At 40.1% G+C, this 12206-nt stretch overlaps 1 protein-coding gene across 1 annotated transcript in view; it reads left to right on the top strand.

Moving 5' to 3' along the window:
* The first annotated feature begins 377 nt into the window (after positions 1-377).
* The window catches only part of ARHGAP29 (Rho GTPase activating protein 29), a 71420-nt gene continuing 59591 nt past the window's right edge, over positions 378-12206 (top strand). Inside the window, 2 exon segments of the mRNA XM_023503390.2 lie at positions 378-1184; positions 5979-6287. Of these exon segments, the coding sequence (XP_023359158.2) occupies positions 6035-6287 (253 nt within the window). The 5' untranslated portion in view covers positions 378-1184; positions 5979-6034.

Below are 12206 nucleotides of genomic sequence, written 5' to 3'. Positions count from 1 at the left end.
TATGCAAAGTTTGATAACTTTTTGAGCATAATTCCAAACTACTCTCCAAAATGGTTGGATTCGTTCACAACTCCACCAACAATGAATCAATGTCCCAGTTTTCCCGCATCCCCTCCAACAATCATCATCATTTTTTCCTGTCATCTTAGCCAATCTGACAGGTGTGTAGTGGTATCTTAGAGTTGTCTTAATTTGCATTTCTCTGATTAATAATGACTTGGAGCATCTTTTCATATGACTAGAAATAGTTTCAATTTCTTCATCTGAGAATTGTCTGTTCACATCCTTTGCCCATTTTTCAATTGGAGAATGGCTTGATTTTTTATAAATTAGAGTTAATTCTCTATATATTTTGGAAATGAGTTATCAGAACCCTTGACCGTAAAAATATTTTCCCTGGCATCTATTTCTATATGGAAAGTAGTTAAATGCAAGGAAGTTTGAGGAGTTTGGGGATGGGGGCTGAGGAAGATCGGCAAAATCTTCCAGCAGAAAATGCGACTGAACTGGCAGGTAAGGAGGGGAGTGCAGTCCATCCATGGGAAACTGCCCGGGCAAAGGCACGATGAGGGGAAAATGCGGACTTCCCAGTGACGTAGCCGGTTCTCCCCAACATTCTGACCTATCAACCCCAGCTCGGGAGCTTTCTTTCAGTAGAAAGCACTCGGTCCCAGGACCCCAGCAAATAGAGGACCAATTAGGGAGCCTGAGCTGCGGTCTGCTTTCTGGTTAATTACTTCGCGGTTAGTCTGCTCCTAACCGCAAGCCCCGCGAGCACGCTCCTTGGGACCGCACGGAGCACTTGACAGCCGGCTAGTCCGGGGCCAGCTCGCCAAGTCCAGTTCGGGATCCTCCGCGTGGGAAGGAACGCGGGAGAAGCTGGAGGTCCCGGACAAGTAGCGGCCCCTCCCTCCACCTGTTACTCCGGGGAGCCGAGGCCCCGCCCCCTTCGGGGCTCCTTGGGGGCGGGGCGGCCGCTGCTCCCGGGATGGGGGGCGGGGAGCTGAGGCTGCTGGCGGAGTGGGTTGTGGCTTTGACTGCGGCGGCCGAAGTCGCTCTGCTCCGAGCGGCCCGGGGAGGGCGGGTTCTTCTCTGTAGGCTGTGGGCTAAGAGACTCAGACGCGATTTCCGAGGACCTCGATGTTCGCCCTGCGTACCCGCCGCAGCGCGATGATGCTCCACGGGTGAGTGCAGCCCGAGCCCCTCTTTCCCTACCGCCGTTGAGGGGAGGAGGAGACGCGTAGGGAGCGGGCCCCACCCAGCCCCTTCCCCTGACGTCCTCCGTGCAGCCCCCTCTTGCTAATCCCTTCTCCCCGGGCTCTGACTCCGGGTCCTGGGTCGCGGTCCCGGGACGAGCTGTGCTGGCCTCCTCGGGAGCTCCATCCGGGGTCTTCGTCCTCGGTTCGATCCCGTGCGGAGCTTCTCGGGACCGGACCGGACGGGACCGGATGGGACTGGACGGGGCAGCAGGTGCGGGACCGGCTGGCCGAGGAGGCTATATTGGCAGCCACTCCGGGCAAAGCCGCCCTCCCTCGCTTCCCCAAATTCCACCTTCTGGCCCCAAGCCTGGGAGATCCCCCTACCCGGGACGTCCCCGGGACCCTCAGCCGGGAGTGTTCCCGGCCCGCCTCTTCTCCCGCCCTCTCTAGTCCGGAACGAGAAGTCAAGGTCCCCTGCATCCGCTACTAGACTTTGAGGAGGCTGGAAAGGGGAACTGTGGGGTTATGGTAGAGTGCCATAGGGCAAACCCAACGGATGACTGCGGAACCTCGTGGGCCCCTATTTACCTTGCCAGTTTCGTGGGTGTGTTAATGAACCCCCATCTCCCGGGGCCACCCAGTTACCTGTGCAGGCTGCAGGGAGAGCGGTGTCGGCAGTATTCCTCCCCTTTCCTCCCTCTCTACTCTTCTCCCTCTCCTAACCTAATTTCCTTTTTTCCCCTTCCTTCCTTCCTTCCTTCCTTTTCTTTTCTCTCTTCCTTTCTTTCAATTCTTTCCCTCCCTCTTCTGCCTTCCTCTCCTTCCTTCCTTCCTTCCTTCCTTCCTTCCTTCCTTCCTTCCTTCCTTCCTTCCTTCCTTCCTTCCTTCCTTCCTTCCTTCCTTCCTTCCTTCCTTCCATCCCTTCCTTCCATCCTTTCTTCTCTCCTTCCCTCTTCCTTGTTTCTGTTTCTGAAGCCCCCTTGTTGGTCTCCAAAAAGCATTTCCATCCTGGCCTGGGGAATGATCTCTGGGGCAACTTGGCCAACGCAGGATGTGGAGCGTGGGGCCAGATTCGCCCACTTCCCCTCTCGCCTGTTAGAAATCCGAGCAATTCCCAGCAGGAGTCGGGGGGCGGCGGACGTTTCCTCCTAAGAAAAACCGTGCGTGGCTCCCCCTGCCAGGCGACCGGGACTGGGAGAGCCCAGCTGTGCATTATAAATCATTACCTAAGGGCCGATTTGATGGTGCTGAAATGAACCGTCACTTTTGGTGTGCACCCTACCCCATCCTAAACGTTTTGGGGCTGTGTACTTTGGATTTTATATTTGGGGGGAAGGAGAGAAAGACATCGACAAGCCTCCCAAACTTTGTCTGGCATATCTCAGCAGTAAGAGCCTACCTCGTCGGAAAAATGTGCTGAAAGAGCAGATTTCTGAAATAACACGCATTTTTTTTTTTTTTCCCTGAGGAAGAAATGGTAAGATAGAAATGCACAGATGTTGGTATAAAATTAGAATGTCAGTTGAATAGTTCATTTCTTAAATAGGAAATATTTCCATTCTAAAGTGTCTGTTTTTTTTGAGGGGGAAATCCTGGTAACCCAAGTCACAGCTAAGAAGCAGTAGGAAATGTCATCCCTAAGGTCAGAGCTTAAAGGGATTTGAGCTGTCCCTGCATTTTATACTGGGGATGGAGGCCTAGGCATATATGGAGGAGTTTGAATGATTTGCCCAAAGTCTTGTCATACACTTGGATTGGGACCTTTGGCCCTAGAGCATTGGTTCTTTCCATCGTAGTACACTGCCTCAGGTGATGTCCTATAGGATCCAGAGCCCTGGGTTGAAACTGTGTCAACCCTTGTTAGGTCAGTGTGCCCCTCTTAGTTTTCTCCTCTGTGAGTCAGTAGGCTGAGTTAAAGTGTCTGCTAGTTCAAAATCCAACCAATTCGATAAAAGGCATTTTTGCATGTGCAATAATATATTTTTGAGGTCTGCATTCTGTCAGTTAACAAACTTTTAGGAAGCCCTTAACTCTATGCTAAACTCTGGGCAAACCAGAGTCTCAGCCCTCTAGGAGCATGTATTCTAATGAAGGACACCACATGGAAATAGGGAAATCAAACTCTATATGGAACAGATGTTGATTTAGAAGCTAAAATGTTACAGAAAAGGTAGTCCAGTTTTGGTCTGCTGTCCTGGCTAGGTGAGGAAAGGGCTCCATGGGAATCTGGGGAGAATTGCACAGATGGTTTTTGTTCAGTTGTGTGTTTGTACAGTTCAAGCTTCACCTGGGGGTTCTGACTACCATTTTTATATTTTTTCTTCATAATCTATAAATACTTTGGTTTTGAAGTGAAATAAATGGTAGGAGAATCAGCACAATATTATATGCCAGTTTAATGTGGAAATCTTTCTATAACTGGAATTTCCCGAGGAAGGTAAATTTTGAGTTAAGAAATTGGACAGGTGAATATTCATATAGGGAAGTATATCATGAGTCTCTCTCTTAATTGCTCTGAAGGCCAAATGCCAGGTGAGAGCTGGATTGAATGCCATATCTGACTTTACTTAGTTGATGTATGACCTTGGAAAGTCAGTCCTGCAATGAATGTGTCAGGCACTGTATTAAGTTCAAGGCACACAAAGATCGAAATGAAATGGTCCTTGCCCTCAAGGAAAGTCTATTCTAATAGTGGAAGCAACCTCTACAGAGATGCGTATTTACAGGATTTAGACAAAATGAATCCAAGATAGTTTAGGAAAGGAGGATACCAGGAAACATCTCATATGGAAAGTGGCACTTCAGCAAAGCTTTAAAAGAAAGCAGGGGATCCAAGAGGTGGAGGTAAGGAGGGAGAATGTTTTTGGCATGGGGTCCAACCAGTGCAAAGGCATCAAAACTGGAGGGCTATTTGAGCAACAGAAGGCCAGCTTGGCTTGGAATACCTGAGCTTTATCCCTTTGGTGGCCTGGTAGAAGATGATTTACAGTGTGGAGAGACTGCAGGCAGGAGTGTGGAGGGCCAGAACTCTGGAGAAGTATACTTGAAACAAGGTGTTAACTCAGTGGGATTGGTGAGATGATGGTTCTCTAATTCACATATATACTTAGTACTTAGTATGGTTATGTAAGGGTTCTCTAGTTTACACATACATAGTATGCTCTAATGATGTAATTGTAATAGAGTATATAAGGGCTAAGAAGGACTGGAAGAGAGAATTCCATCCATCTCCCGCCATCCTGGTGGCTCTCCTGCCTTCTGTATTCCTCCACTGAGACCAAGGCCCTTCCAGAGGACCTCCAGAAAGCTAACCTAGACATTACACAGGAGGAACAAAGAGGAGGTGAGAGGTGATGAGAAGTTGATCTAGAGTGGTTAGAAGGGGACCTTAGGCCATAGAAATGTGATGGGAGCAAGATTGGCAACTGATTGAATTATACAGAGTGAAGGAAAGAAAATGAGATTGAATTCCTTCTTCAACTTGGACTCTATTTTGCTCATCAGAGTGGGAACCAGTTTTTGTGAACATACCTCTTCCACTTATATGCCTTGTCCAATGTTTATTGTCCAGGAGTCTTTAAATGGGGTTATTTTCTTTCAAAGAAGTTTGAATAATTTTGATGGAGTGAATGGTGAAACCCAATAAAACTTCCTTAGTTGGAGCTGTATTAATTACTGGAAATAAAAATACTGACTAGGCAGACAGACGATCCTACTCAAGGAGTTTACATTCTAATAGAGGGAGGCCAACCCCTAAAGGCGAGCCTGCAAGCTGAGAATGGGGTTTAAGGATTCCTAGTTTGAAAATGGCCAGTAAGAGACTGAGCTGGTGTAAAGCCCAGCATCCCAGCTCTAGAAATCCTAGGTTCTTTAGGAAGAGGTAGAGGATGAGGGCCAGTGTTACAGAGGCCTTGATAAAGTTAGAGATGACTGGAAAAAAATTGTAAATAATAAAAGAGTTTTATAGAGATCCATTGTTGTTAATGGGCTCTCCATTGCCTTTTTTGGATATTAATAAGGTGTGAGGTTTTTTTCATGTTTTTGGTATCTTTTCTTTCAAAAAACTTTTATATACATCAGTCCCTCAACACCCTCAAAATTGTGTTGTCTCTAACATGAATCTCTTCTTGATATACTTGGTCAATTCTGATTGCTTTTATCATCTTTTTTCTATAGGGCTGTTTCTGTCTCTTTAATGAATTTGATGGGTATTCATTTTTATCAAATTAAGTCTTCCATATTAAACAGATTTAATTGGAGCAGAATTCCATCATTTTCACATTCCCAAAAAGGACTCTTTCATTCTGGAAAGATGAAGTCTAGAAGGAGGAATGTAATAGATTCATAGAGGGAGGAATGTGATTATATTCATTAAATGAGCAATATTGGGTGAATATAGATACACTCACCATTTTAGGAAATACTAGATTTTAGGCCATATCTAACCTTGAAAAAAGGGGGTAAGCTTCAAGATAAAAGAGACATTTTACTATAAATAAACTTTGAGAATTTTCTATCCCAAGAAAGTATCTAAAGATTAAAATGTTTTTTTTTAAAAAAAAAAACAATTTAAACAGATTGATTACCCATTAATAGATGTTATAGAAAAAGTAGAGTTACTTTAAAGGTCAATATGGATGCTTGAGGTTCTGATGCCTGAAGGGCAACTGTGTCTTATCCTAAAATATTCTCAAGAATATTCTCAGAAAAAAAGTACTGGGAATGTAAATCAAGTTCTCATGAATTTGTAACTAATAATTGTCTTCTTTTCTCTTTAAGGTTTTCCATTTTCTGTTACCAGAAGGACATTAACTGAAAGCACTGCAACAATTGGGATGTTGCGGCAGAACGGTGGAAGTAACAAGCGTGGTTTATCATTTGCCCGATTTTCTCTATGTAATCTTTTCCCTCTTCCTAATTCTGGAAACTGGAGGATGGGGCACTGCACCAAAAGCAATTCTTTGAGCAGCATAAATTCCAACCCAAACAGCCCCATTATTGATCCAGAGTATGTGAAGCAGTTGGTCAATGATGTCAGAAAGTTTGCCGAGTTGTTGCTGTGTTTGAAAGAAACCATCCTTTCAGAAGGTATGTATGAGCTATTTTGTCTTAGTAGCATGCCAGGATGCCAGATCTGTGTAACTAGTTATGTTTATGTGTATCTAGCACTAATAGTAACAGAATTTCACTTCAATTATTGACTGTCTGATTTATTAATATTATTTTTTCAACACAATTGATATTTAGTGGTACTCATGACTTTGGGTTGCTTCCTTACTCAGTTATCATGTAATCTCTTTCCCAGTTGGACCTAATACAATACATTGAGGATAGGTGGAAAATCTAAGGAAGCTAGAAGAGAATAGTACTCAACCTTCAGATTTGCTAGTTTGAGAAAGGGAAAATTTGAGGGCTTTGTAGTTTAATTTTTATAAATCAACTTCAAGTCAATTCATTGGACTTTAATAGAAGAATGTTTTTATAATTCAAAAGTGCGTTATTGACATTTTAGCCTTGATTGAGTTTCTCATAGTGTTAAAAATTCTCCGTCATCGGATTTGAATTACCTTCTTCCCAAATTAGATTAATTTCAGTCTAGCTCTTGATCCATCCATTATTATATCAAGGTACAGTCAGAAGTAGTTCCAGCCTGTTACACAGGACAATAAAAATCATTCTTAAGATTTAAGCCAGGAAATTTATTTTGGGGGGAAAAAATTTGTATTTTCATCTGTTAAGGATTTTACATGGAATATACATTGCTATAAAGCAATTAACAAGGTCCTCTGTCAGGCCTAGAATGTGTGGAGGCACTGAAATGCAGTAAAAGTACAAAGTTAAAAATAAAATTGTTCCAGCTTTCAAAGGGCTTACTCTGTATTGATAAAGGGACATCACATAAAAAGTTTACAAACATAGATAATATAATTTTGAAGGAAACGCACTACCAATTGTGTAATTAGGAAAAGCTTCATGTAGAAGGTGTTGTTTGGCAGAGCTTTGAAAGAATTAATAGATTTTAAAAGTCAGAGGCAAGGAGGGTGCACATTCCAGACATGTGGAAGAGAATGAGTTAAAAGACAAAGGGATGGAATGTTGTATGTGAGAAACAACATAAAAGCCAGTTTGGCTGGACTGTAGAGTGAAGTAATAGGGAAGCTAGAAGGGAAGGCGGGAGCAAAGGGCTTTCAAAGACAAAAGGGCATTTTTATCTCATTCTAAAAGTAATAGGGAGCCACTGGAGGCAGAGAACAGAATAGGGGAGTGACACGATCAGATGTGTGAGTTAAGAAAATCCCCTTGGCAGCTGTGTAGAGGATGGATTGGAATAAAGAAAGACTTGAGGAAGAAGGCTAATTAGAAAGTCATGAGGACAGGTGAGAAATATTGAGGGCCTGAATTAGAGAGGAAGGGATAGGCAAAAAGGGAGAGAGAAGAGGATGAATATGAGAGATTGTGGGATGAGAGTGGACTAGATTTGTTAAATGATATAAAAGAAAGAGAAAGAAGTCAAGGAGAGTGCTGAGGCTGTGACTGTAAGAATAAAGGCAGCTTCAGCCAAAGAGGGATAGTTTTGTGAAGAAAGATACTGTGATATATAGTGGAAAAGATGGTGGACTTGCATTCAGAAGGACTTGAGTTCAAATCCAACCTCATACTCTTACTAGGTATGACCCTAAGTATGCCACTTAATTTCCATAGAGCTGTTTCTTCATCTATAAAAATAAGGTTAAAATAATTTACTTCTAAGGTTCCTTTAGCTTTAAAACTATGGTTCTGTGTTCCCATGAATTCTATTTTGTGCCTTGTAGATTTTCGATGTTGACAGACCTCTGGTTCAAAATGTCCAGTGGGCAATTGGAAATGGGTGACTAGCACTCAGGAAAGACTAGGACAGGGTATATAGATTCCTACATTTATTGTTGTTCAGTTGCTGATTATTCATGACTGAACCCATTTCGAGTTTTCTTGGCCAAGATACTAGAATAGTTTGCCATTTCCTTTTCTGGGTCATTTTACAGATAAGGAAACGGAGGCAAGCAGGGTTAAGGGACTGGTCCAGGGTCACAAAGCCAGGAAGTGGCTGAGGCTGTTTTTAAATTTCATGTCTTCCTGACTTAGGCTTCCAGGCTTAGGGCAACTGCCCACTTATCTACAAGAGATGATAATTGAACCATTAATGAACCTAATAACCTAATGAAATCACTAGATGACCCAGGTTAGAACCAGGGTGACAGTCACACTCAGCTATCTTGAGGTGGAGACTGAATCATTGGTGGTGGTGAACATGAAGGCACACTCAGAGAGGTGGGAGGATAACCAAGGCATAGCAATGTCACTAAATCCAGAGGAAAGGGTGACCAGCAGCTTCATATGCCAGAGAAGAGTCAGCAAGAATAGGAGAGGAGGAAAGGTGGTTAGATGTGACAGTTAAAGCTGGATCGCTAGCTGACAAATGACTATTAAATTTTTGACAAAATAAAAATTTTGACAGATCTGGGAAAGGGGAACCTCAGAGGAGAAAGCTTTGCTGCCTGATGGTGACAAAGGGGAAGCCTCAAAGAGTATTCCCTCTTCCAGAACCTGTGTGCCATGGAATTAGAACAAGGCGGTCCAGGGATGCCATGTTTTATGAGGGATCAAGAAAGGAAAGAGGAAGAGAAACTTATTTTTGTTGCCTCATTTTATGGGTAATGAGTAAATTCTCCTGAAATAAGTGATGGTAAATTGGAATCATATGATTAAACTATTATCTTACCACCTACTCCCCCTTGCCCTTTTAAATTCTTCTGTCCTTAGTTTAGTGATGGTTAAAAAAAAAAAAAAAGTTTGATAACTAAAAACAAAAGCAGAAGATCTGGCTTTTAAAAGTAATTTATTTTTACACTTCTGATGGTATAGGATACATGTAAGGAAGATCTCATAGGACCATAGATGTAGAGCTAAAAGGGATCTCACTCAAGGACCTTGAGTGTCTTGTCCAGAGTGGCACAGAATAGAACAACTGAGATGAAATTTGAACCCAGGTCCTCTGACTCCAAATCTAGTTCATTTTTAACCCATATTTTATAATGTTTATCAAAAAGTAATAAAAACCAAACCACTTTAAGGTTGATAAAATATTAAAAATTGTTGATTCAAGCATTTGTTTTTTGGAAAAACCATCTGCAGAGAAGTTTATCTTGTACTGATGCTTTTGGAAAAGGAGTACAAGATAGGTGTTAACTTTCCCATTGTTTTAATAGCTTAATTTGGAAATCTGATTGTGATTGATCAAATGGAAACATTGTTGTTCACCTTTTAATGAGCCTTGAAGCGTACTTGACCCAGATGACATTGATTGGCAGTATCTAAGAAGTTAAAGAGTTGAAAGAAACCCTGAAAGACTTTCTGTCTAAGTCTCTTGTTTGAAAGCCAAAGTGTGGAGAGATGCTACTCAGGGACACTCTTGTGACTCCCAAGCTCTGGGCTTTGTCTTCTACCAGCAGGATAGTTTGTCCAATTATTATCTCTCTTTCTGTAGGAGATAGAAGTTATCACAGGACTTATTCTTAGCTGACTTGTGTATTGGGATTTTTAATATTTTATTAATCTTCATATAAAGTAAAACTTACTTGTGTCTAAAGGATTCAGTTTTAGCCAATATTCATCAAATCTGAAAGGGAGAATATGTGTAAGTTGGTTACTTTTACATTTAAGACATTATTCTTTCTATTCTTTGTTTCCTACTTGCTTCCTTTATCTTTAATCACTCATTTTATAAGTAGAAAATGCTGGTAACTTAAAACTAGTTGGTAAGTTACTAATCACTAAAAGTTTTTTTTTTTAAATGGTTTTAATTCTTTGGCAGTTCAGAAAATAAGATGGGAGAGGATATCTAACTCTAATGGAAGAGGAGATAGAAATGTAATAAATAGAAGTTAGCAAGAGGAGACTATAGTAGGAGATAAAAATATGAGAGTATAGAAACATGTTGAGTAACTGAAATTTAATTTTAAAAAACCCTTAAGGGCAATGTAAATCTTAAATGCTTGATTATATCTCCAAGAAATAGGACTTCCTGATAAGTACCCTGAAATTTATGACAAGTGAATTCAGAAGAAGTGAAAAATTGGTAATCAGTTATCAGTGAAGACTTTGGTTGGAGTTTATTAATATTAAAAAAAAAACTATTAGCTATTCCTGTTCCTTTTGATTATTAAAGGTGGGATTATTCTTGTTTTGCTTTTTAATGCTTCTGCAGTGAAAATATGAAATGTGTACCTTTAAGAAATCTCTCTTGCCAAAATCCATGAATTAATTTCAGGGTCATTGGGATTTGGGATATCTTATGATGGGATCCTGTGGGATTTTTTACTTGATATGGCTATTTTAATACGATACAATACGATATATTTAGTAGAGTAAATATATCATCTTAAAAAAGCCATATCAAGTAAAAAATCCCACAGGATCCCACAGGATCCCATTATCAGGAAGTCCTGAATGAGAGAGAAATCTTAAATGTGGATTTGGTTTTAGCTTTGATAATGTATTTCAATTTAAAATGTCCTTTTCAACCATTCCTCACCTCACACTTACTTATTGTGAGCATCAAATGAGATAACTAAAAAGCATTGAAAATGAAAAGTAATATATAAATTTGATATCTAGCCCCTTATCAACCTACTGTACAAGAGCTTTTGATTGTGGGAACATCATATAGCAAATTATGGTTTCAATTTGGATTTAGTGAAGGGAGTCAAAATAATTGGGGCCAAAAGGACACTTTAATGTTTTGTTCTTCTGTCAAGAAGTAGAGAACAATTGAGTGGCCATCTCCTATTTTTTCTTTTTCTCCATCTTTAATAGAAAAGATGTTTTCATTTTCACAGTGTGTGTTTTTGTTTGAAATATTTTAATCCTTTAGTTTAGAGATGAGCAGATAATTATCAGTTTATGATATAATTGAAATAGTCTCGAATACTTGCTTTAATGTATTTGCCCTTTTTATTCATCAGAATTTTAATTGACATGAATTTTGAATCATGTTAATAAGGATCTTCATATAGCTTAATATCTCAGAGACTTGATTTGCATTCAGATTTTCTTTGTAGACGACCAGAAATAACAAGAGCTCTTGTATTCTGTTTAAAACATGGCCGTATAGATTCTATTTCTCCATAAAATGACTCCATGTGAGAAGAAAATTATCTTTTGCCCTTTAAAAAAAAATACATTGATTTCTTTGGGATTCCTGAGAAGAACCAGGGGACCAGACTTAGTAATTCTAATTCTGTAACATTAAAGGGAAGGGAGAGAGTTAGTATGAAAGCACAAATAAAAGAGAATCAAACTTTAAAAATAGAAATTTACAGTTTTATTAGTCTTTCCTTACCTATGTATATATGCATGTAACAAATATGTGGATGTAACTGACTCCTTGGGTATGAGTAGATTAAATTTCAATCATATAATAAAGCATGATGTGTATCATAAAGAGTGTTGGCTTTCCATTAATAAAGAAATAGTTAAAAAAAAAAACAGTAGTGGCTTTTCATTAATAAATCATGTGACTTTGGACAATTTACACAGCTACTATTCAGGGTCTTAGTTTTTTCATCTGTGAAACAGGATGGTTGGACTGTGTATATGACTTACATCCTGTAAATATACAATTCATTTTTTGTTTGGATTTTGAAATTAGACATTTTAGTGAATATTACATATTTATTAGATAAACTTAGTGCTGTGGAAGTAAAGAATTGTTTGCGAGATATTGAATTTTTTGATACAACTTAGGAAATTATTCTGTTTTTCAGTTAGAACTTTTTTGATGTCTATTTTGATGATGTGATTTTTATCAAGTGTTTGTGGAATCTTGACATTTAGAATAGGGTTCTTAGAATAAAAATGTTAGTAAAGTGCTTTCTAAAGACTTATGCATTCTTCTGTGCTGATTTCTTTAAAGGATATGTTGTGCATGAAAATCTAGCAGGCTATATTTTTGTTGATTCTAATTTTTAA

Source organism: Sarcophilus harrisii, chromosome 4 (genome assembly GCF_902635505.1).
Source record: "Sarcophilus harrisii chromosome 4, mSarHar1.11, whole genome shotgun sequence".
In the NCBI taxonomy this organism is placed as follows: Eukaryota; Metazoa; Chordata; class Mammalia; order Dasyuromorphia; family Dasyuridae; genus Sarcophilus; species Sarcophilus harrisii.
This window is presented reverse-complemented; position numbering and strand designations above follow the sequence as displayed.